The sequence below is a fragment of the Salmo trutta genome, chromosome 6, assembly GCF_901001165.1.
Source record: "Salmo trutta chromosome 6, fSalTru1.1, whole genome shotgun sequence".
NCBI lineage: Eukaryota > Metazoa > Chordata > Actinopteri > Salmoniformes > Salmonidae > Salmo > Salmo trutta.
In genome coordinates this window covers 16,435,478-16,457,654 of record NC_042962.1, presented here as the reverse complement: position 1 = coordinate 16,457,654, position 22,177 = coordinate 16,435,478, and the positions used below count along the sequence as shown (strand labels likewise).

Sequence of the window (22,177 nt, the reverse complement as noted above, 5' to 3'; positions counted from 1 at the left end):
AGGCATGCTAGCCGAGTGATCAGAGGGTCCAGTGAGATTCAGACAGCTAGCCGGGCCATAGGTAGCAAGCTGGTGGAAGATGGGAGGGAGGTCTGTTTTTAGCCGCCTCGTGCGTTTCCGTCTGTGGGTTAGTGGGGTTCCGTGTGGAAGGGGGGACCTGTCCAAGTTGGCAAAATAGTTAGTTATAGTGGCCCAAGAAAAGTGTCCGACAGACCTATTCAGATCGCAGCCGAAAAGACAGCTAACGATTAGCTGGCCGCAGATGGGCGATCAGGTTACGTCGCGACGGAGGGGCCAGTTGGACAACTCCCTCGGGCAGATAACGTCGGTGATCCAGTCGTGAAGACCCAATGGGGCTCCGCATCGGCAGTAAAACGGGTCAGGATAGGTGAGTTGTAGCCCAGGAGACACTTCAGCTGGCTAGCTCAGGAATAGCCCAGGAGTGGCTGACGGAACTCTTCAGCTGGCTAGCTAGCTAGCTCCGTAATAGTGTGTGTTAAATTCCGTGACCGACGTTGCCAATAGTCACTCAGGTAGCAGCTAGTTAGCTGCAAGATCCAGGTGTAAATGTCCAGAGCCTGCGGTAGAAATCGAGGAAAGGAGAGAGAATAGGTCCGATATGCTCTGGTCTGAGTCGCGCTGTACAAAAACTGGCGATAGCTTTTCGAGCTAATGGATAGCTGAGGACAGCTAACCGTAGCTAGCTGAACTTCAACGTTAGCCAGTGAAAATGGCTAACCATTTGCGACCAAGCTTTAACTTCCTGACTGATGTCTTGAGATGTTGCTTCAATATATCCACATAATTTTCCTACCTCATGATGCCATCTATTTTGATAAGTGCACCAGTCCCTCCTGCAGCAAAGCACCCCCACAACATGATGCTGCCACCCCCGTGCTTTACAGTTGGGATGGTGTTCTTCAGCTTGCAAGCATCCCCCTTTTTCCTCCAAACATAACGATGGTCATTATGGCCAAACAGTTCTATTTTTGTTTCATCAGACCAGAGGACATTTCTCCAAAAAGTGTGATCTTTGTCCCCATGTGCAGTTGCAAACCGTAGTGTGGCTTTTTTATGGTGGTTTTGGAGCAGTGGCTTCTTCAGGTTATGTCGATATAGGACTCGTTTTACTGTGGATATAGATACTTTTGTACCTGTTTCCTCCAGCATCTTCACAAGGTCCTTTGCTGTTGTTCTGGGATTGATTTGCACTTTTTGCACCAAAGTACGTTCATCTCTAGGAGACAGAACGTGTCTCCTTCCTGAGTGGTATGACGGCTGCGTGGTCCCTTGGTGTTTATACTTGCGTACTATTGTTTGTAGAGATGAACGTGGTACCTTTCAGGTGTTTGGAAATTGCTCCCAAGGATGAACCAGACTTGTGGATGTCCTCATTTCTTTCTGAGGTCTTGGCTGATTTCTTTTGATTTTTCCATGATGTCAAGCAAAGAGGAACGGAGTTTAAAGGAAGGCCTTGAAATACATCCACAGGTACACCTCCAATTAACTCAAAGGATGTCAATTAGCCTATCAGAAGCTTCTAAAGCCATGACATAATTTTCTGGAATTTTCCAAGCTGTCTAAAGGCACAGTCAACTTAGTGTATGTAAACTTCTGACCCACAGGAATTGTGATACAGTGAAATAATCTGTAAACAATTGTTGGAATAATTACTTGTCATACACAAAGTAGATGTCCTAACCAACTTGCCAAAACTATAGTTTGTTAACAAGAAATTTGTGAAGTGGTTGAAAAACGAGTTTTAATGACTCCAACCTAAGTGTATGTAAACTTCCCACTTCAACTGTATGTATGCCATTTTGGCCATGTGACCCAGGCCTCCTTTAGACTCCATAACCTTCCGTCTGTAGGTGCTAGAAAGCTACACTTGTTTTCGTATGGAACTTTACAGCTTACTCTGCAATATGTAGGCCTATTATTTAATAGTCTAATCCTTTCATCACATGCAGTGCTACTGCTTCCATATTTATCTACCTATGGCTTTGCACTTGCTCCATCTCTCCCATTTGTTCTTCTTAATGACTCTGTGTCTGTCTGTGTCTGTCTTATTTCTCTGCTCATCTTTCCATTTTCAGCTGTGTTTATGGACATTGCTTTTCGCTGGTCCGACTAACGAGCCACTAAGTGCCACAGCAAGACAACACTGACGTCCGTGTGCATCTTGTCACCAATTAATCATGCTTAGGCCTTAGTCTGTTTTTCAGAGGACTCACCTTGTTTCCACCCTGCTGTCCTCATCTGACAGAGATTGTGATTGCGCAAATCCCCCAGGCTTGGTTCTTTTGTTGTTTTCAATGTTTCTCTTAATATTAGTAAATATATTTGAATGCAGTGCCAAAAGCCCACCATTTCAACCAGACTGGTTGAAACGCACATATCTGGTATTCTGCCGGGGATGGGGGAAGAGTAATGCATAAATTATACGGGATGTTTGTGGGTTATAAATAGCTGTGCGTTTCCAAAGTGTTTTGTGTTGAAGTAAAATCCTCATCTGGATAATTAATAAATTTTTTCCCCTGAGAGAAGACGTGATATTTCTTTCATGCGTTTGTCTATAAAGTTCAGGCTATTCATAGAAATTATTGAGCAGATCTGAGTTCATTGAAGTTTCGGAGAACTCATTCGATGCATAGCAGAACTGCTTATATGCACAGCAGAACCCCCCCCCCCCCTTTTTGTAGGTCTGCGGACCAATATACATTTTTAGTTTTTTTTAGGAACTAAGTCGGGGTCTCAACATACTGTTGAGAGTTAGCACCTTATGTATTCTACTTTTCTATTTTGAAATGTGGTTGTGCATCAGTCGTCACTCAATTAGCCCAAGTCAGCTAAATTAGTCTAGCTACCAGCTATGTAAATTTGTAGAAAGCATGGTCGAATTACCGACTGGCGTGAGGCACATTTGATCATCAGTTGTCATATTAAAAACGGCAAACATTTGCCTCCACCCTATGGCAAAATGTGTAGAATTGCAACGAACCAAGGGGACGTACGACGAATATGGTGACAAGGCCAGCCGCTTTTTGGCACACCAATTTAAACGCCAGTCAGCATATCATCTCATCTCTCAGGTATATGACTCCTCCCGTAATCTTACAAGTGATCCCTCTAATATTAATTCAACTTTTGTGTCATTTTATTCTATCCTCTACCAATCCGAACCCCCGTCAGATAATACGGCTATGGACAACTTTTTAGATAACGTGGATATCCCATCCATTGATATGGACATGAGTAAAGTTCTGGATAACCATCTGCATCTTGATGAGATAACAAAGGGTCTAAAGTTAATGCAAAGTGTCAAGGTCCCAGGCCCTGATGGCTTCCCTGTCGATTTTTATAAAACATTCTCAGATCAACTCGCCCCATTACTATTAGATATGTTCACCGACTCGTTATCTCAGGGCTCTCTCTCCCCCCGACGGTAACTCAAGCCTCCATCTCACTTATACTTAAAGATAAAAGATCCGGCGGAATGTGGTGGATATCGGCCCATTTCACTTTTGAACGCTGATGTTAAACTATTAGCTAAGGTTCTAGCATGCCGGTTGGAACCTGCCTTCAGGATGTCATATCTGATCATCCAACAGGTTTCATCAGAGTGACAACTGTACGCCGGTTTTTGAACATTATACTCTCCTATCTCTCCAGACCCCAAAATTGTTTTTCTCTTGATGCGGAGAATTCTGGTGGAGTGGGATTATTTATTTAAGATTTTGTTTTGGGTCCAATTTCATCTCATGAAATATGTCTGCTCTATTCTGCTCCTACGGCTAGCGTACACACCAACATTCAAAATACCCCCCTTTGCTCTTGGGATAAAACTGCTTTCCTTGCCCTTAAAATTATCACCATAATTCACAGGAATCCACCGAGCTGGTGAAGAGCACAGTGTCGCTGTATGCCGATGATCTATTATAACACTAACCCTGTGAACTGTGTCGATAACATAATGCATATTTTAAACACGTTTGGATCATTCTCAGGTTACAAATTGAACATTCAGAAAGTGAATGTTTTCCGATCAACCCTGCTGCCAAGCAAATTCACCTTGGAGCCCTGCCTTTCCGTCTGTCGCCCTCTGGTTTTTCCTATTTGGGTGTGGATATAACACAGTCTCTGGCTTCCCTCCATAAAACTAACTTTGCAAGCCTAGCCACACAAGTTAAAGTGGACTTTAACTGGGATAGTCTGCCTCATTAGCTGGCAGAATCCAATCTGTTAAAATGAACATTTTACCTAGGTTTCTATACCTTTTTTCAATGTCTTCCGATCTTTCTGCCGAAGCCATTTTTACCAAGTTGGATAGGCTCATCACTAATTTTTCTGGACAGGCAAATCACCTAGGATACGTAGAGCAATACTTCAAAGACGAGACATGATGGAGGTTTGGCACTTCCAAATGTACAGCTTTACTATTGGACGGCCAATATTCAAAAGATGGTCTGGTGTAATGCTCCAGATACCAACTGGTGCTCATTGGAGGTGCACTCCTGCCAATCATCCTCCCTTTCTGCTCGAGCTTGTGCCCCACTGTCCTTGTGTCCTTCAAAGTATACTGGAAACCCCATTGTGTGCTCTACTTTGAAGATCTGGAGACAATTTCGTCACTTTCTGCCCCTTCTCTTCTAAGCCCTATCTGTAACAACCACCTATTTCTACCCTCCAAACTTGACCAGGCTTTTGTTTTGTGGCGTGAGTGAGGTTTGGTTTGTTTCAAATATGTATTTTTAGATGGGATGTTTGTCAATTTTAATGATCTCGTAGCTAAATCTAATCTGGCTCATTCTAATCTTTTCTGCTATTTTCAAGCCCATAACTTGGTTCGCTCTAATTTTCCTACCTTTCCACAACTACCTCCCAAGGCGTTGCTAGAGGAGAATTTGTCCCTTCTGTGGAGTTGGCAAGGTCTGATTTGTAGATTATATGACATTATGCTGTCCTCTGAACCCTCTCCAATAAACAAAATCCAGACGGACTGGGGTAGGGAACTTGACCTTGCAGATGACTGGTGGGAGGAGGCCCTTCTTAGGGTTAACTCCACATCCTCATGTGCCCGGTTAAGTTTCATTCAGTTCAAAGTCTTGCACAGAATTCACTACACCGAAGAAAAACGTTCTAAATTCCTCCCAGAAACAAATGACACGTGATAGATGTTCATTCATCCGGCAGACCACACCCATGTGTTCTAAGCTGTCTTGAGTATTGGTAAACCTTTTTTCATACTCTCTCTAAAATTCTAGATCTTGACCTGGAGCCTTGTCCTCTAATAGCTATGTTTGGAGTTCCATCTTTGTTGTATAGTCTCTCTAAAAGTAGAGCGGATGTTGTAGTGTTTGCCCCCCTTATAGCCCACCGGCAGATCTTACTTAACTGGAAATCCTTCAAACCTCCCACTGCATCATCCTGGTCGAATGATCTAATGTCTTTTCTACACTTAGAAACAATTAAATATACTCAGGATGTACTGATAACTTTTTCTTGATGGCAACCTTTTCATTTCCTTTTTTGAACAGTTCCCTTCTATTGATCAGGAGTAAGAACTTTGGCCAACGGGATAGGGGAGGGTGTGGGAAGGAAGGAATAGTATGTTGTGATATAGATATATATATATATATTTTTTTTGTATATGTATATATTATTTCCAATTGTAAAAGTATTTTATTTTGTATGTATGCTGCTTTTGTTAGAGGGAGGTGGTTCAATAAGTATAGGGGGATAAAAGCATGTATCTGTTCAATTTGTATGTCCAATAAATAAAATAGCATGAATTTTGCTGTAAAGTGCATATTTTCTCTACCATGCATGGCAAAAAGTGCAAATTTGCAGGAAATCAACTTTGAAACGTTTTTTTCCCTTCTCCGCTGTCAAGGGTTGGGGGGCGCTAAAATGGAGTCAGTACGGCCCCTCGCGATGCGTTCCGTTGTTTTGTGGCCCCCACCTCCATCAATGTTGCCCATCCCTGATCTAGATCTTTAACCTGTTGTCTCTCTCTGGTTTCCTCAACAGGGGCCTGAGCCATGGACCGCCGACAATGCTAGGGCTACCATGGGCAGCGTCACACTGCGCTACTTCTGCTATGGCTGCCTCTTCACCTCTGTGACCTGGTCCGTCCTGCTCTTCCTCTACTTCAGCCTGAGCCAGGACAGCGGCCAGCCCTCCTTCAGGAATGTGCCCATCCAGGGGCCCCAGGCCAAACGCTTCCAATCACGCTTCACCAGGAGCCCTGGAGGAGGCCACGAGCAAGGAATCAAGGCAGTCCCTGCAGCAAGAGGCAACAAAAAGGCCGATCTCTCTCCGGAGATGGGTAAGTGAGCCCTTCAGAGCATGAAACTTGAAAACAACCCCCATTGGTGAAAGATCTCTCTCATCTATATACAGAATTTAGGAGGGGTGTACGTGAGAAGGAATGTTCTGATGATAGGAGTTTATAAATGGTTGTCAGTTTGTTAACAAAGCTCATGTGAACTGCCTCATAACCAGCTGCGTTGCCTTCAGAGTTTCACACATCCAGAATGATGAGCTTAAGCTCCACAAGCTCACTCGTACTCATGACCGATTCGAATGGTTAGGACATTTTGACGGTCTGTGTTATTCATTGGTCCCCAAGGGATGCTTGTCGTGTTGGCTTGCTCCCATGTCAACTAATGAAACATTTAACAGGCAGGCAGAGTGATGTGAAAACGATCGGCTCCAGAATGTAGCCTAGGCGATTCCACGATGCCTTTATGCGTCAATGCCCATTTGGAGCTGGACAGTGAGAAACATAGGAACAATCAAGCTAACCATAATTCATTATGGATTATTGTTGAGCAGGTTCGGTTGGTATTGAGTGATTTATTATTATTATTTTTTTAACTGTCCGAAGCAGGCGCAAGAAACACACATTGTGCATTGCAGCAATACAAAGGCATGTTTGAAGTGTCGTTGGATTGGAGTGAGGCCTTCAGATGGCTGGTGAGTGAGTTGTTTCCATGGTTGCACAGAGTTACTAAGCAAAGCCATTACCACACACTCAGGATGAAGGCTGCTTGTGTTACCATGGCAATGTGGACCAGCCTAACCACCACCAAATCCTCATACTGACACAAGCGCCCGTACTATTTTGAACCATTCTTTCTTTCTTCTCTCCATCCTGTCTTTTCCTCTTCAGGTATGATTTTTAATGAGCAAGACCAGGAGGTTCGAGACATGGGCTATCACAAGCACGCTTTCAACGTACTCATCAGCAATCGACTGGGCTTCCACCGAGACCTCCCCGACACTAGGGACGACAGGCGAGTGAGAGGGCGACAGCGTGTGCCGTACATTTGGGTTTATTGACTCTGTGAGCGTGAACAGCTGACACCGACGCAGCACTTTGCAAGCCATCATGAAGGGCAACGGTAACCAAAGATTAAATGGGATCATGTCAGTCTCTCTCTGCCAGCCCTACGAAATCCAAATAAAAGCAAAGGCATCTGTCTAGAGATGATTTGGTTTAGCAACGCTCTGAGGCTAACAAGTAGACCTGCAGCTTGGAGTATTCCCACATGTTATGTGTTAAGATGAGTTGCTTGTAAATGCAAAAATGAATTGGCTTGGTCAGTCTTGACAATCATTGGTACAATCAGGTGGTTTTAGGAGAGTTTGTAAATCCTGCTTACTCAGCAGACATGTTAGGATATGGCAGAGGGTGAGTAGTTAAGGCATAATATGTTACAGAAGCAAAGGGTAAAAACTGTTAATGTTTCCAAGGGGCAAGGCTTTCACAAGGTTGAGGAAAGCTCTGTAGGTGTGACCGTCTTGATCCAAATGTTTCACTACAAGCCGCACAGTGAAACCGCATGAGTGTTTTATGCATGCCATTACTAAAGATGGTGAATACTGATCCTAGTTATGTTTGTCCCTGTCAAATACCTAGATAGGACTCTAGTGCCCAAAAGACAGTTTTAGCATGGGCAGCGCCATTGAATTTTCACAATTTTGAAGTAGTCAACATGGTGGAACTTCCTATGGGTAAAAGGAAGGATCACTTAATTCCATACATGTCACCAGGAGGGATCAGCCAATGAATTATACTAGTGAGGAAACATTCCAGAACTGCAGCTGGCAGTAAATTGCCAACCTTGGTTTTATAACTGATCAAACAACACACTCTAGGTGGCTGTGTGCACCCTTTCAGTTTGTTTACCAACTCCTAGAAGTAGTAGTAGAAGAAAATGTACTACTTCAAAATGGAGTTGGCCTCGATGGCGCTGCCCACAATGGGACAGATACAATGAAGCAATGTCTATGGTCCCTGTTGTGACACCCAGGGGTTGGCTAATATGTGCTGGTGGCCCCGCCCACCCCCTCTCTGTCTCTCAGGTGCCGAGATGGGATCTATCCTTTGTCCCTCCCCACGGCCAGCGTAGTGATCTGCTTCTTCAACGAGGCGTTCTCCGCCCTGCTGCGCACCGTGCACAGCGTCCTAGATCGCACGCCTGCCTACCTGTTGCATGAGATTATACTGGTGGATGACAGCAGTGAACTCGGCAAGCTGCTCTTTTCTATTTAGGACGTGAACTCTTGGGTTTTGTTCAGGCTCGCCTGAGCCAGGTAGACTATAACAAGGCCCAGTAAATGATTGGATGCTGTCGTGGACTGTGTGCATCTGTCTGCAGTGTGCATCTGTCTACAGTGTGCATGCTTCAATTACCTAGTTGGTGAACAAACGCAGGCTACTGTATTGTGCTGACGTTATCGAATGCCTGTGTGTAAATAAAGTCAAATAAAGTCAGAGATCTTGGATCTCAATAGGATCTACCTGTATAAATGAATCTCAACTGAAAGCTACTGTCCTTTCCCTCCACCACAGCGGACCTAAAGGAAGACCTGGACAGCTATGTCCAGCTCAACCTCCAGGGCAAGGTCAAGGTGGTCCGCAACGAGAAGAGAGAAGGACTGATCCGAGGGAGGATGATAGGGGCCTCTCATGCCACAGGTGAGCCCTCCTGAGACCATAACTCTTCACTAATGTAACATGCCCCCTGAGGCAGGGATGCAGGTAAAATAACTGTTTACTGTATGCTGTCTGTCAAGTTCCACACAGAAGTAATAGTGTTGTATTATGATCCGCTGCAGTAGGATGAGAGCAAGAGGCTACAGAGGAATCGAACAGTGTGTGCTTGCGTGCGTGTCTGCGCGAACGGAGTGCGTGTCTGCGCGAACGGAGTGCGTGTCTGCGCGAACGGAGTGCGTGTCTGAGCGAACGGAGTGCGTGTCTGAGCGAACGGAGTGCGTGTCTGCGCGAACGGAGTGCGTGTCTGAGCGAACGGAGTGCGTGTCTGCGCGAACGGAGTGCGTGTCTGAGCGAACGGAGTGCGTGTCTGCGCGAACGGAGTGCGGTCTGCGCGAACGGAGTGCGTGTCTGCGCGAACGGAGTGCGTGTCTGCGCGAACGGAGTGCGTGTCTGCGCGAACGGAGTGCGTGTCTGCGCGAACGGAGTGCGTGTCTGCGCGAACGGAGTGCGTGTCTGCGCGAACGGAGTGCGTGTCTGCGCGAACGGAGTGCGTGTCTGCGCGAACGGAGTGCGTGTCTGCGCGAACGGAGTGCGTGTCTGAGCGAACGGAGTGCGTGTCTGAGCGAACGGAGTGCGTGTCTGAGCGAACGGAGTGCGTGTCTGAGCGAACGGAGTGCGTGTCTGAGCGAACGGAGTGCGTGTCTGAGCGAACGGAGTGCGTGTCTGAGCGAACGGAGTGCGTGTCTGAGCGAACGGAGTGCGTGTCTGAGCGAACGGAGTGCGTGTCTGAGCGAACGGAGTGCGTGTCTGAGCGAACGGAGTGCGTGTCTGAGCGAACGGAGTGCGTGTCTGAGCGAACGGAGTGCGTGTCTGAGCGAACGGAGTGCGTGTCTGAGCGAACGGAGTGCGTGTCTGAGCGAACGGAGTGCGTGTCTGAGCGAACGGAGTGCGTGTGTGTGTGTGTGTGTGTGTGTGTGTGTGTGTCTGCGCGAACTGTGTGTGTGTCTGCTCGAACAGTCTGTGTGTGTGTGTGTGTGTGTCTGCGCGAACTGTGTGTGTGTCTGCTCGAACAGTCTGTGTGTGTGTGTGTGTGTGTCTGCGCGAACAGTGTGTGTGTCTGCGCGAACTGTGTGTGTGTCTGCGTGAACTGTGTGTGTGTGTGTGTGTCTGCGCGAACAGTGTGTGTGTTTGCGCGAACAGTGTGTGTGTTTGCGCGAACAGTGTGTGTGTGTGTGTGTCTGCGCGAACAGTGTGTGTGTCTGCACGAACAGTGTGTGTGTGTCTGCGTCTGCGTGAACTGTGTGTGTGTGTGTGTGTCTGCGCGAACAGTCTGTGTGTGTGTGTGTGTCTGCGCGAACAGTCTGTGTGTGTGTGTCTGCGCGAACTGTGTGTGTGTGTGTCTGCGCGAACAGTGTGTGTGTGTGTGTGTGTGTGTGTCTGCGCGAACAGTGTGTGTGTGTGTGTGTCTGCGCGAACTGTGTGTGTGTGTCTGTGCGAACTGTGTGTGTGTGTGTCTGCGCGAACTGTGTGTGTGTGTGTCTGCGCGAACTGTGTGTGTGTCTGCGCGAACTGTGTGTGTGTCTGCGCGAACAGTGTGTGTGTGTGTGTCTGCGCGAACAGTGTGTGTGTGTCTGCGCGAACTGTGTGTGTGAACTGTGTGTGAACAGTGTCTGTGTGTGAACTGTGTGTGTGTGAACAGTGTCTGTGTGTGAACTGTGTGTGTGTGAACAGTGTTGTGTGATTGAACAGTGTGTGTGTGTCTGTGTGAACAGTGTGTGCGTGTGTGTCTGAACAGTGTGTGTGTCTGAACAGTGTGTGTGTCTGTGTGAACTGTGTGTGTGTGTGTGTGTGTGTGTGTGTGTGTGTGTGTGTCTGTGTGAACAGTGTGTGTGTGTGTCTGTGTGAACAGTGTGTACCTCTAACCCCAGGAACCACTGAAGATGTCTTGCCTCTCAGATACATCCACACTGGCCATGCCACCCCTCTCCCCGTTCTTCTCCATCCTCTCTCCTGGTGTTTCCTTTCTGAAGGGGAGGTGCTGGTGTTCCTCGACAGCCACTGCGAGGTAAACGAGGCGTGGCTGCGGCCCCTGCTGGCGCCCATCCAGCGGGACCGCAAGATGGTGGTGTGTCCCGTCATCGACATAATTAGTGCCGACACGCTGGCCTACAGCCCCTCCCCCATCGTCCGGGGGGGCTTCAACTGGGGCCTGCACTTCAAGTGGGACCCTGTGCCCGCCTCAGAGCTCAACGGCCCCGACGGAGCACTGGGCGCCATCAGGTAACCCCCTGGCGGGAAACCAACCAGACCTTGTCAGGAATAATTGATTTGCTCAAGGTGTGGAAAAGGCTGAACCCAAGGATAAGGCCAATGACTTCTATATTTAATGGTTTAATAGACAAACAATAGGGAGACACACGTTCCTCTGAGAGGTTCCAATCTGCCCCATTCCAAAGACGAGACAGTCGTTATATGCTCATCCGTATCTCTGTTCTCTCTCCAGCTGCCTCGGAGTGCCTGGGCCCTGGTCAAAACATAGGCAACTTGCAAGGCCAGAGTGAAATTTCAAATGATGCTCACCTGACCCAGATTGTAATTTATAATGGACCTTTTGGATTGCTTAAACAACATTAATTGTGTGCTGGTGAGGAGGCAGGGTTGTGTTCAAAACAACTACAAGTATGCTTGCTCTAGTTCCTCAACAGCACAGCTAGGAGAGCTAAAAAAAAAGCACCTTATAGTTAAACTAATGAGTCATTAAAGTGCATTGAAATGACGTAGGAACTGTGCACACTTTGGAGAGGTGTTGCCCCTTGGAGACACCAGTTAGTCCTCTCACTCAAACCCTTGTCATTGTTTTGTCTTATGTTGCACCTACCTCACATTACCAAGAATATTCTTGTTACTGAATGTATCCAGAATACATTCAACAAATGTGGCAAAGTACAGTAAATGTAAAATGCACGTAAAATCAGTGTGCTGTTTGGATTTAGTCTGTCAGGTGAACTGTTTACTCAACTTTGGTCTAATAATTTCCCCATAATTTCAAAATGTCCCTTTAAATTGCTACCATTGTTATGCATATGTTTTCATATTTCTGCTCTAAGACACATTTCACATGTATCCATATAGGCCAATTCCATTGAGTATGAAGGGTTAATGCTCAAATCGATTGGGAATAGCTCAGATTCCCCCCCCCCCCCCCATTTTTTTTATTTCAGTGTGCATGAACCTGATATCAATAAAGCCCATGTGGTATAGCATTGTGTTCCCATCCCCTTACGTATGGAGTCATGTGAAAGCTAATTAGTGGCCATAGTAGGACGCCTGGTTCGATCCACGTTTTGAAGAGCCTGAGTGCTTTCAATCCATTACTATGGCGTAGGCCGGTTTTAGCCTTAAGGGCTTCTCGGACACCCCTTAGTGTAAAAAAAATACAATCTCTTTCAATTTCTCTCCGTTTCGCTCAAATGCTTGCGTTCTGGACTTTCCATAAGAACATAAGCCTTTGGTCACACAGAGATGCATGAAAACGTATTAAATCAGATACGCATTCATCATGGTCCGTCATCGTCAAATTCAAGTCAATTATTTTCTGAAGAGTTTTATACGCAGGCCGGCGTTGTGTTATTTGTTTGGACGGACAATCATCTCTGGCGATCTGTCAAACGGATGGCTCCATTGGAAAAAACATTCTCAATCATTAATTCTCTCTGGTCACAGCCTAACTAGCCTGACTAGAAGACAGAGGCATTGTTTTCTCACATATTAGTGGTTGCGCTGCTAGTAATACCTTAAAGGATACTGAAGTAACGAGAGTGCCGACTCACACTCTGTCTTACTCCCCCTCCCCCAGGTCCCCCACCATGGCCGGTGGTCTGTTTGCCATGGACAGGAAGTACTTTAACGAGCTGGGCCAATACGACAGCGGCATGGACATCTGGGGCGGCGAGAACCTCGAGATCTCCTTCCGGGTAAACAAAAGGGTCACACATACTCACTGTCTTTCACACGACACAGCCTGTCTTTGTAGTGTGTACACTCTGTCATATAACATACACAACATGTCTGCTTCATGTTATTCTTAGGCAGGGTACAGATGCTCCCAAAGTGACACCCACCCTTTCAATTGAACATATTTTTCCCGTTTTAGGAGGCGTGCCAAATCAACTAGGTGGGGAGCACACATGCACCTGAGCGGTGACATGTAAACCACTCGTCATACGCTCAAGACACTTGGTTTATTTACCCACGTTTTGGCTCATTTAGTCTAAGGCTTTGCCTTGGCAAAGTCAAGCTTTTCTTCCCCGAAGAAAAATACAGAATTAAATCAAATGTTTTAACTGACAGCCAAAGGCAAGTTTATTTCTCTATATTACGTTTTGGTTCATTTGAGTTGGATCGCCGCAGGCTGGCAACTATATATTGGCTTGGCTACACGAATCTCTCCAACAGAAATTCCTTTCTCGCTTCAGAGTTTTTAGTTACTTTTACCACATCAGAGTTGTACATTTCTCTTCCAGTCCTGTTTGAATATTCTTGGCAAGACTGCCTTCTCATGTGTTGCTATGTTACCCTATTTGAAAAGAGAGTACAGTATATTACTTCACTAAGGAAACGTTATGTACAGCGCATTCGGAAAGTATTCAAACCTCTTGACTTTTTCCACCTTTTGTTACGTTACAGCCTTAATCTAAAATGGATTAAACATTTGTATTTTATTTTATCTACACTCAATACCCTATAATGACAAAGCAAAAACAGGTTTTTAGACATTTTTGCAAATGTATTAAAAATACAAAATGTAAATATCACATTTACAAAAGTATGCAGACCCTTTACTCAGTACTTTGTTGAATCGTCTTTGACAGCGATTACAGCCTTGAGTCTTCTTGGGTGTGACGCTACAAGCTTTGCACACCTGTATTTGGGGAGTTTCTCCCATTCTCTGCAGATCCTCTTAAGCTCTGTCAGGTTGGATGGGGGTCGTCGCTGCACAGCTATTTTCAGGTCTCTCCAGAGATGTTCGATCGAGTTCAAGTCTGGGCTCTGGCTGGGCCACTCAAGGACATTCAGAGACTTGTCCTGAAGCCACTCCTGTGTTGTCTTGGCTGTGTGCTTAGGCTCATTGTCCTGTTGGAAGGTGAACCTTCGCCCCAGTCTGAGGTCCTGAGCGCTCTGGAGCAGGTTTTCATCAAGGATCTCTCTGTACTTTGCTCCGTTCATCTTTGCCTCAATCCTGACTAGTCTCCCGGTCCCTGCAGCTGAACATCCCCACAGCATGATGCTGCTACCACCATGCTTCACCGTAGGGATGGTGCCAGGTTTCCTCCAGATGGGACACTTGGCATTCAGGCTAAAGAGTTCAATCTTGGTTTCATCAGACCAGAGAATCTTGTTTCTCATGGTCTGAGAGTCTTTAGGTGCTTTTTGGCAAACTCCAAGCGGGCTGTCGTGTGCCTTTTTACTGAGGAGTGGCTTCCGTCTGGCCACTCTACTAGAAAAGCCTGATTGGTGGAGTGTGGTTGTCCTTCTGGAAGGTTCTCACATATCCACAGAGGAGCTCTGTCAGAGTGACCATCGGGCTCTTGGTCAACTCCCTGACCAAGGCACTTCTCCCCCGATTGCACAGTTTTGCCGAGCGGCCAGCTCTAGGAAGAGTCTTGGTGGTTCCAAACTTCTTGCACTTAAGAATGATGGAGGCCACTGTGTTCTTGGGGCCCTTCAATGCTGAATAAATGTTTTGGTACCCTTCCCCAGATCTGTGCCTCGACACAATCCTGCCTCTGAGCTCTACGGACAATTTCCTTCGACCTCATGGCTTGGTTTTTGCTCTGACATGCACTGTCAACTGTGGGACCTTATATAGACAGGTGTGCCTTTCCAAATCATGTCCAATCAATAGAATTTACCACAGGTGGACTCCAATCAAGTTGTAGAAACATCTCAAAGATGATCATTCGAAACAGAATGCACCTGAGCTCAATTTCGAGTTTCATAGCAAAGGGTCTGAATACTTATGTAAATAAGGTCTGTTTTTTTTTATTTCTAATTTGCAAAAAGAAAATCTAGACCTGTTCTCACTTTGTCATTATGGGGTAAATGCTGGAGTATAGAGCCAAATTAGACGTTTTAGCTTAACTGTCCAAATAAATTGAGGGAAGGTTTGATGAGGGAAGAAAATATGTAATCAGTTTTAGAATAAGGCTGTAACGTAACAAAATGTGGAAAAAGGGAAGGGGTCTGAATACTTTCCCGAAAGCTCTGTATGTGAAACATTGTCAGATTACATGAACCATATGGCTCTCTACTATGGGAAATGGAGCTGATGTTTGGTCAGACTTTATACACTCCCCTACATATTTATTTGGACAGTTAAGCTAAAACGTTAAATATTGGCTCTATACTCCAGCATTTTTTATTTGAGATTAAAAAAAAAATATTGAGGCGATAGTACAGAATGTCACTTTATTTAAGGGTATTTTCATACATGAAAGTACTTTATGTATCTAGCCCCCCCCCCTCCCCCCTCCCATTTGAAGGTGTCGTAAGTATTTGGACAAAACAAACTGCAAATGCGTTCAACAAGTTTGTAGAGTCATCTTCATAGTGGTGTACTTGGCCATAGAGACGGCTTCTGCATGGTTTAAGTAAAAGGGGTTTGAGTTTTTCTATATAGGAGCTCAAAGTCATGAACGTGTGTGTGGTCTACAGTAGGAAGTTATTCACAACATGCATATAATATAGCTTAGATGAAGTGCGCTGGCGCTCTAACCAAGAATTCAAATATTTTCTGAACTGCTGAATGTGTCTTACACTTTCTCAGATCTGGATGTGTGGGGGCCAGCTCCTGATCGTTCCCTGTTCGCGGGTTGGTCATATATTTCGTAAACGGCGGCCCTACGGGTCACCCGGAGGTCAGGACACCATGGCCCACAACTCCCTGCGCCTGGCCCACGTATGGATGGATGAATACAAGGTACATGTAAGGAGTAGTAGTACAGGCTGGGTGGTATAGTGTATTTTACTCTATACCGGTATTTGATGCATGGACCAGTTTTGGGTTTTTACTTCAACTTTTTTATAACGGCATTTCAATGTTTGGTTTGTTTAATGTGCTATGCCACTACGCCGAGTCGTCTTTCTCCTTCCACACACACCAATCCCAGAGTGCTCTACCACAAGTCACAACCATTTCACTTGCCATTCACTCACAGTGAGTGTCTGCATGGTCAATGCTGCAGATACAACAAGATGGTGACAACGATAATGCTTTCCACTTTGCTTCTTAATATAAATCCACAAGCGTTCTATAAAAATCTAATCCATGTTTATTGGTCAAGTACACAGTTTTGCAGATGTTATTGCTGGTGCAGTGAAATGCTTATGTTTCTAGCTCCAACAGTGCAGCAATAAACTAGCAATACACACAATCCAAAAAACAAACAAGAAATTAAGAAATATCAGAATGAGCAATGTCAGAGTCAGGAATATAAATAAATATGTAAATGGTGTGTGTTTATAGACAGTATATGAATAGAAAAGGTGTGTACTGCAGTAGTTATATAGGATGAGCCATGACTAGAATACAGTATATACACATATAAAGTGGTAAAACAGTATGTGACCAATGTTCTATGACTCTATGTACATAGGGCAGCAGTCTCTAAGGTGCAGGGTAGAGTACCGGGTGGTAGCCGGCTAGTTACAATGTCTAAGGTTCACGGCAGGTTACTGGGCGGAGGCCAGTTAGTGATGACTGTTTTAAGATTCTGATGGTCTGAAAATGGAAGCTACACTATTAGTTTAGTTTATGTATCTTACTATCTGCAAACAGCTAGTTTGTATATTTTTTTTAGAAAGTTGTGGTTAAAATAAATCGTGTTAGCCTCTAATGCTAATCGCTGGGTAGCTAGCTAGCTAAATGTACTTAGTCAGAGCAAATGTAGCTAGCTAATACAAATCAAATGTTATTTGTCACATGCGCCGAATACATCAGGTGTAGACCTTACAGTGAAATGCTTACTTAAAAGCCCTTAACCAACAATGCCGTTCAAGAAATATAATTAATAAAATAAACATGAATAATAATACAAATAAAATCATCCAATTAGAAAAAAAGAGTAAAATAAAATCAATCAAAAGGTAACACTAGAAATGTACATAACAATAACATGGCTATATACAGGGGGTACCGGTACCGAGTCAATGGGCAGGGGTACAGGTTAATCGAGGTAATTTGACTATGCATAGATGATGAACAGCGAGTAGCAGCAGTGTAAAAACGGGGGGTTTGTCAATGTAAATAGTCCAGGTGGCCATTTTGATTAGTTGTTCAGCAGTCTTATGGCTTTGGTGTAGCTGTTAAGGAGCCTTTTGGTCCTAGACTTGGCGCTCCGGTACCGCTTGCCGTGCGGTAGCAGAGAGAACAGTCTATGACTTGGGTGACTGGAGTCTTTGACCATTTTTTGGGCCTTCCTCTGACGCCGCCTAGTATATAGGTCCTGGATGTCAGGAAGCTTGGCCCCAGTGATGTACTGGGCCATACGCACTACCCTCTGTAGCGCCTTACGGTCAGATGCCAAGCAGTTGCCATACCAGGCGGTAATGCAACTGGTCAGGAGGCTCTCGATGGTGCAGCTGTAGAACTTTTTGAGGATCTGGGGACCCATGCCAAATCTTTAAGGTCTCCTGAGGGCGGAAAAGGTGTTGTCGTGCCTTCTTCACGACTGTCTTGGTGTGTTTGGGCCGTGATAGTTTGTTGGTGACGTGGACACCAAGGAACTTGAAACACTCGAGCTGCTCCACTACAGCCCCGTCGATGTTAATGGGCCCTGTTCGACCCTCCTTTTCCTGCAGTCCATGATCAGCTCTTTTGTCTTGCTGAGTGTGTGTGTGAGTGTGTGAGTGTGTGAGTGTGTGAGTGTGTGAGTGAGTGACTAAAAACTTATTCTCAACTAGCCTACCTGGTTAACTTCTCAGGGCTATGTGGGACGCTACCGTCCCACTCACGGTTCACACTATTCAACAGCCAGTGAAATATCAGGGCAGCAAATTCAAAATGTCATAATTCAAATTTCTCAAACATACAACTATTTTAAAGATACACCTCTCCTTAATCCAACCACATTTCCGATTTCAAAAAGGCTTTACGGCGAAAGCATAAAGATAGATTATGTTAGGACAGTGCCAACACAATAAAAACCACACAGCCATTTTCCAAGCAGGAGAGGGGTCACAAAAACCAGAAATGCAGCTAAAATTAAGCACTAACCTTTGACGATCTTCATCAGATGACACTCCTAGGACTCAATGTTACACAATACATGTATGTTTTGTTCGATAAAGTTCATATTTATATCCAAAAACCCCATTTTACATTGGCGCGTGATGTTCAGAAAATATTTTGCCTCCAAAACTGCCGGTGAATCGGCACAACAATTTACAAAAATACTCATCATAAACGTTGATAAAATATTAAACTGTTATTCAAGAATTATAGATAAACATCTCCTTAATGCAACCGCTGTGACAGATTTCAAAAAAGCTTCACGGGGAAAGCACACTTTGCAATAATCTGAGTACGGCGCTCAGAAAAATACATCAGGCAATACAGATACCCGCCATTTTGGAGTCATCTAAAATCATAAATAGCATTATAAATATTCACTTACCTTGTTGTTCCACTGGATATCATAAGGTGAATGCACCAATTTGTAAGTCGCTCTGGATAAGAGCGCCTGCTAAATGACTTAAATGTAAAAATGAGGCACTTCCAGGTATCCCAGGTCCCCAATAAATGTTGTTTTGTTCGATAAAGTCCATAATTTATGTCCAAATACCTCGTTGTTGTTTGCGCGTTCAGTAAGCTACTCCAAATGTAGGAAGCACGCCGAAAATTTCACGCCGAAGTCAAAAAAAGTTATATTTACGTTCGTAGAAACATGTCAAACGTTGTATAGCATCAATCTTTAGGGCCTTTTTAACATAAAACTTCAATAATATTCCAACCGGACGATTCCAGTGTCTTGAAAAACGTTATGGAACACAGCTACCTCATCACGTGAATGCGCACCAATGAACTGATGTCATTTTCTGAGTCACCAATTTCCCGGACTTCTTGTTCGCTCTCTGTTCACTGCAAAAGCCTGAAACAATTTTCTAAAGACTGTTGACATCTAGTGGAAGCCTTAGGAAGTGCAAAATGAACCCTAAGTCACTGTGTGTTAGATAGGCAATGACTTGAAAAGACTACTAAGCATCAGATTTCCCACTTCCTGGTTGGATTTGTCTCAAGTTTTTGTCTGCCATATGAGTTCTGTTATACTCATAGACATCATTCAAACAGTTTTAGAAACTTCAGTGTTTTCTATCCAAATCTACTAATAATATGCAAATATTTGACTCTGGGCCGAGTATTAGGCAGTTTACTCTGGGCACGCTTTTCATCCGAAATCGAAAATACTGCCCCCTATACCCTAAAAAGTTAAATAAAATAAAAACACTTAATGTGTTGCCATGCACTGCTCATAAACAATATTTACAAATTGTATTATTCAAAAACCTAAAATACCGTCAAATGTGAAAAATATTGTGATATGATATTTTGGCCATATCGCCCAGCCCTAGTACACACGATTGAAATTCAGTCCTAAGTCACCCATTCCATGCTGGTGGCCTGTAATAGGTAATAGCCAAGACTGAAAACCACTGATCTGAAGAAATCACTTTTCACATCTTATTTTTCCCAGAGGCTTCTATTATAGCCCCCAAGCCATCTATGGCCATAAGCAAAGGAAACTTCCAATGGGTTCACCATTTCTTCTAATTACTCTCAGCTCCATGTCTTTATCAGCACAGTGATGTTTGTTCCTTTCCAAGCTACAAAGGAGAGCTATAATTGCTTTCCACGGTCTGAAAATTGCCGATCTAATTGGAAAGTAAGCTAATTGCGTTGTGATCTCCCTTTCACACACCTCATCGTTGAGTCTGAATTTGCTTTCTCATTTCCCCTCAGTGTGTGGACGGTTATTGTTACCCTGACTATGCAATGTGCACAGAGGCCTTGAATATTATTAGTTAATACATAATCATTATTAATTAGACATCTTCGTGCCTTAGGGGCACATAAGGCATCCGCGAGAGTGCCGCTGTTTCCGGGAAGATTATGGACGCTGCCATGTAGTCTCTCTTCTGTGCTCTTTCCCTAACTTCCATTTGTTCCTTTCCACTTTGAAATGATATACAGTACATTTGAACTAAGAGTGTGATTCATAAATTGCCATCCCTCACTCTGAATTCTTAGTACAGCAGAGTACTGTTGAAATCTTCCAGAGGGTTAAGATCAGGTTAGGATTCTGGCTTCTCCGTCACCACACTAATCAGAGACTGGGACATGCTTTTTTTCCACGGAAACAGCTGGCCCAAATCAGGATGTATCAAACAGATTCTCAATCGAGGGAACATCTTGGTTTTATTATTGCTTAGCCCAATTTGAATTTTACCTCTGAAAGACTAATTGAGTCTTGCACTACTATTAGCTAGTGGTTTGTACGTTTTAGGTTTATTCAGCTTTTCTGATAATGTTTGTTTATAAACTAACTTTATTAAACCATGTGCTTTTACAGACAACAGAGATGCAGCTATATTAATTGTGGAATGGCAATTAACGTTTCAATAGCAATCAACCTCACCTATTTATTGTCTCCTCCAATCAGGAGCAGTACTTCAACCTGCGGCCGGAGCTCCGGGAACGCGCCTACGGTGACATCAGCGAGCGGCAGGCGGTGCGCCAACGGCTGCAGTGCCACTCTTTCAAGTGGTATCTGGACACCATCTACCCCGAGATGCAGGTGGCCTCCACACACAACAAGCCTCAGCAGCCTGTGTTCGTCAACAAAGGTCTCCGCCGGCCCAAAGTGCTGGAAAGAGGCCGGGTAAGATAGGCCAGCTGGTTAAAAGCCCCGGCCCCTCGACGCTCTAAACCACTGTAGACTCGCTCTCTCCATTAACCCACTAAAGTAAAGTTGAACTTGTGCTTTATAGCCATTGGTCGCATCAACCATAGGAGTTGGCTATACAGCACAAACTGATCTGGGACCAGGCTAGAGCTATGCTACTGTCCACCATAGAAATAGTAATTTCACTTATGTTGTACGCTACATCATGTCTCAGAATAACCCTGTTCAAACTTCAGCACTTCACTTGCAATTTAGTGTAACAAAAGGAGGCCAATTGGTCTTCTTTTAGCGATACATCACTCTCCACCCCCTCCCCGGATTTTGTCTTAAGTAGCTGGGGACTGACAATTTCTGCCATAACTTTTACATGGTTTGTTTTTCACCAATAGAGCCATGTGTTGTTGACGGTCAACCCTTGCCACAGAGGCCAAAAAATTACATTCTATTTTTCTTCATTTCAGGTGTATGTTCTCAATCTCTTCGATGTAATTCTGTATATCTTTCACACGCAAATAGCCCTCTATGATAGATCTATAGTTGTACATTAAATAAAGTTGCTTGTTAACTGTGAGTGATGCACCTTCAATGTGTATAAACAGCAGCTGCTTCCTGATGGACAAGAGGTCATCAGAAGTTGTAAACGGTAACAATATCCCACGTTCCTGCACATGGTTGTTTGGGGTTCATATGGTAATGTCAGAAAGCATTTAAGATTGTTCAGGTATTTCTGCGTTGCATTCTTCAAAAACTGAGGGAAAGCAAAAATAATAAATACAACATTACTACATACTGCACCTTTTTAAGTTTTTGTTATTGAATGAAATGGAATAAATGCCATATCCAGTCAGCAGGGGGCAATGTGGTGTTGCACAAGTCATTAAGGAGTCCCCAGGTTACAGACACACACCACTTAGCTCATAACTCAGGAATAGATAAGTTCTCCTGCTTCAAAAAGACTAATAGAAAACGAGAGTTATGCAAGTCAAACAACCAACAGCTCTGCTACATCAGTTTCCCAGAGAGAACATTCATATTCTAGTTAGTCTGGAAGGAAAGATCGTGAATTCTAAAAAGGCTTGGTTTCTGAAGATATAAAGTTATGGAAATAGGCAAACTTAGCAGTGAGGCAGTTGGTGCAAGGCGTTGAGATAATCCCCACATTTTTTCAAGCGACTTAAAGCCAATTGCTCCTGTAAGTGCCTTCCTCAAGGGC

At 44.5% G+C, this 22,177-nt stretch overlaps 1 protein-coding gene across 2 annotated transcripts in view; it reads left to right on the top strand.

Annotated features, from left to right (window-relative positions):
- Positions 1-22,177, top strand: part of LOC115195540 (polypeptide N-acetylgalactosaminyltransferase 11) — a 53,322-nt gene that overhangs the window by 16,327 nt on the left and 14,818 nt on the right. For both annotated transcript variants that reach the window (XM_029755488.1, XM_029755487.1), the window contains exons 2-9: positions 6,031-6,328; positions 7,175-7,298; positions 8,371-8,537; positions 8,861-8,986; positions 11,035-11,284; positions 12,861-12,978; positions 15,831-15,983; positions 20,722-20,940. In XM_029755488.1, the coding sequence (XP_029611348.1) occupies positions 6,070-6,328; positions 7,175-7,298; positions 8,371-8,537; positions 8,861-8,986; positions 11,035-11,284; positions 12,861-12,978; positions 15,831-15,983; positions 20,722-20,940 (1,416 nt within the window). In that variant the 5' untranslated portion in view covers positions 6,031-6,069. The remainder of the gene's footprint in view (positions 1-6,030; positions 6,329-7,174; positions 7,299-8,370; positions 8,538-8,860; positions 8,987-11,034; positions 11,285-12,860; positions 12,979-15,830; positions 15,984-20,721; positions 20,941-22,177) is intronic.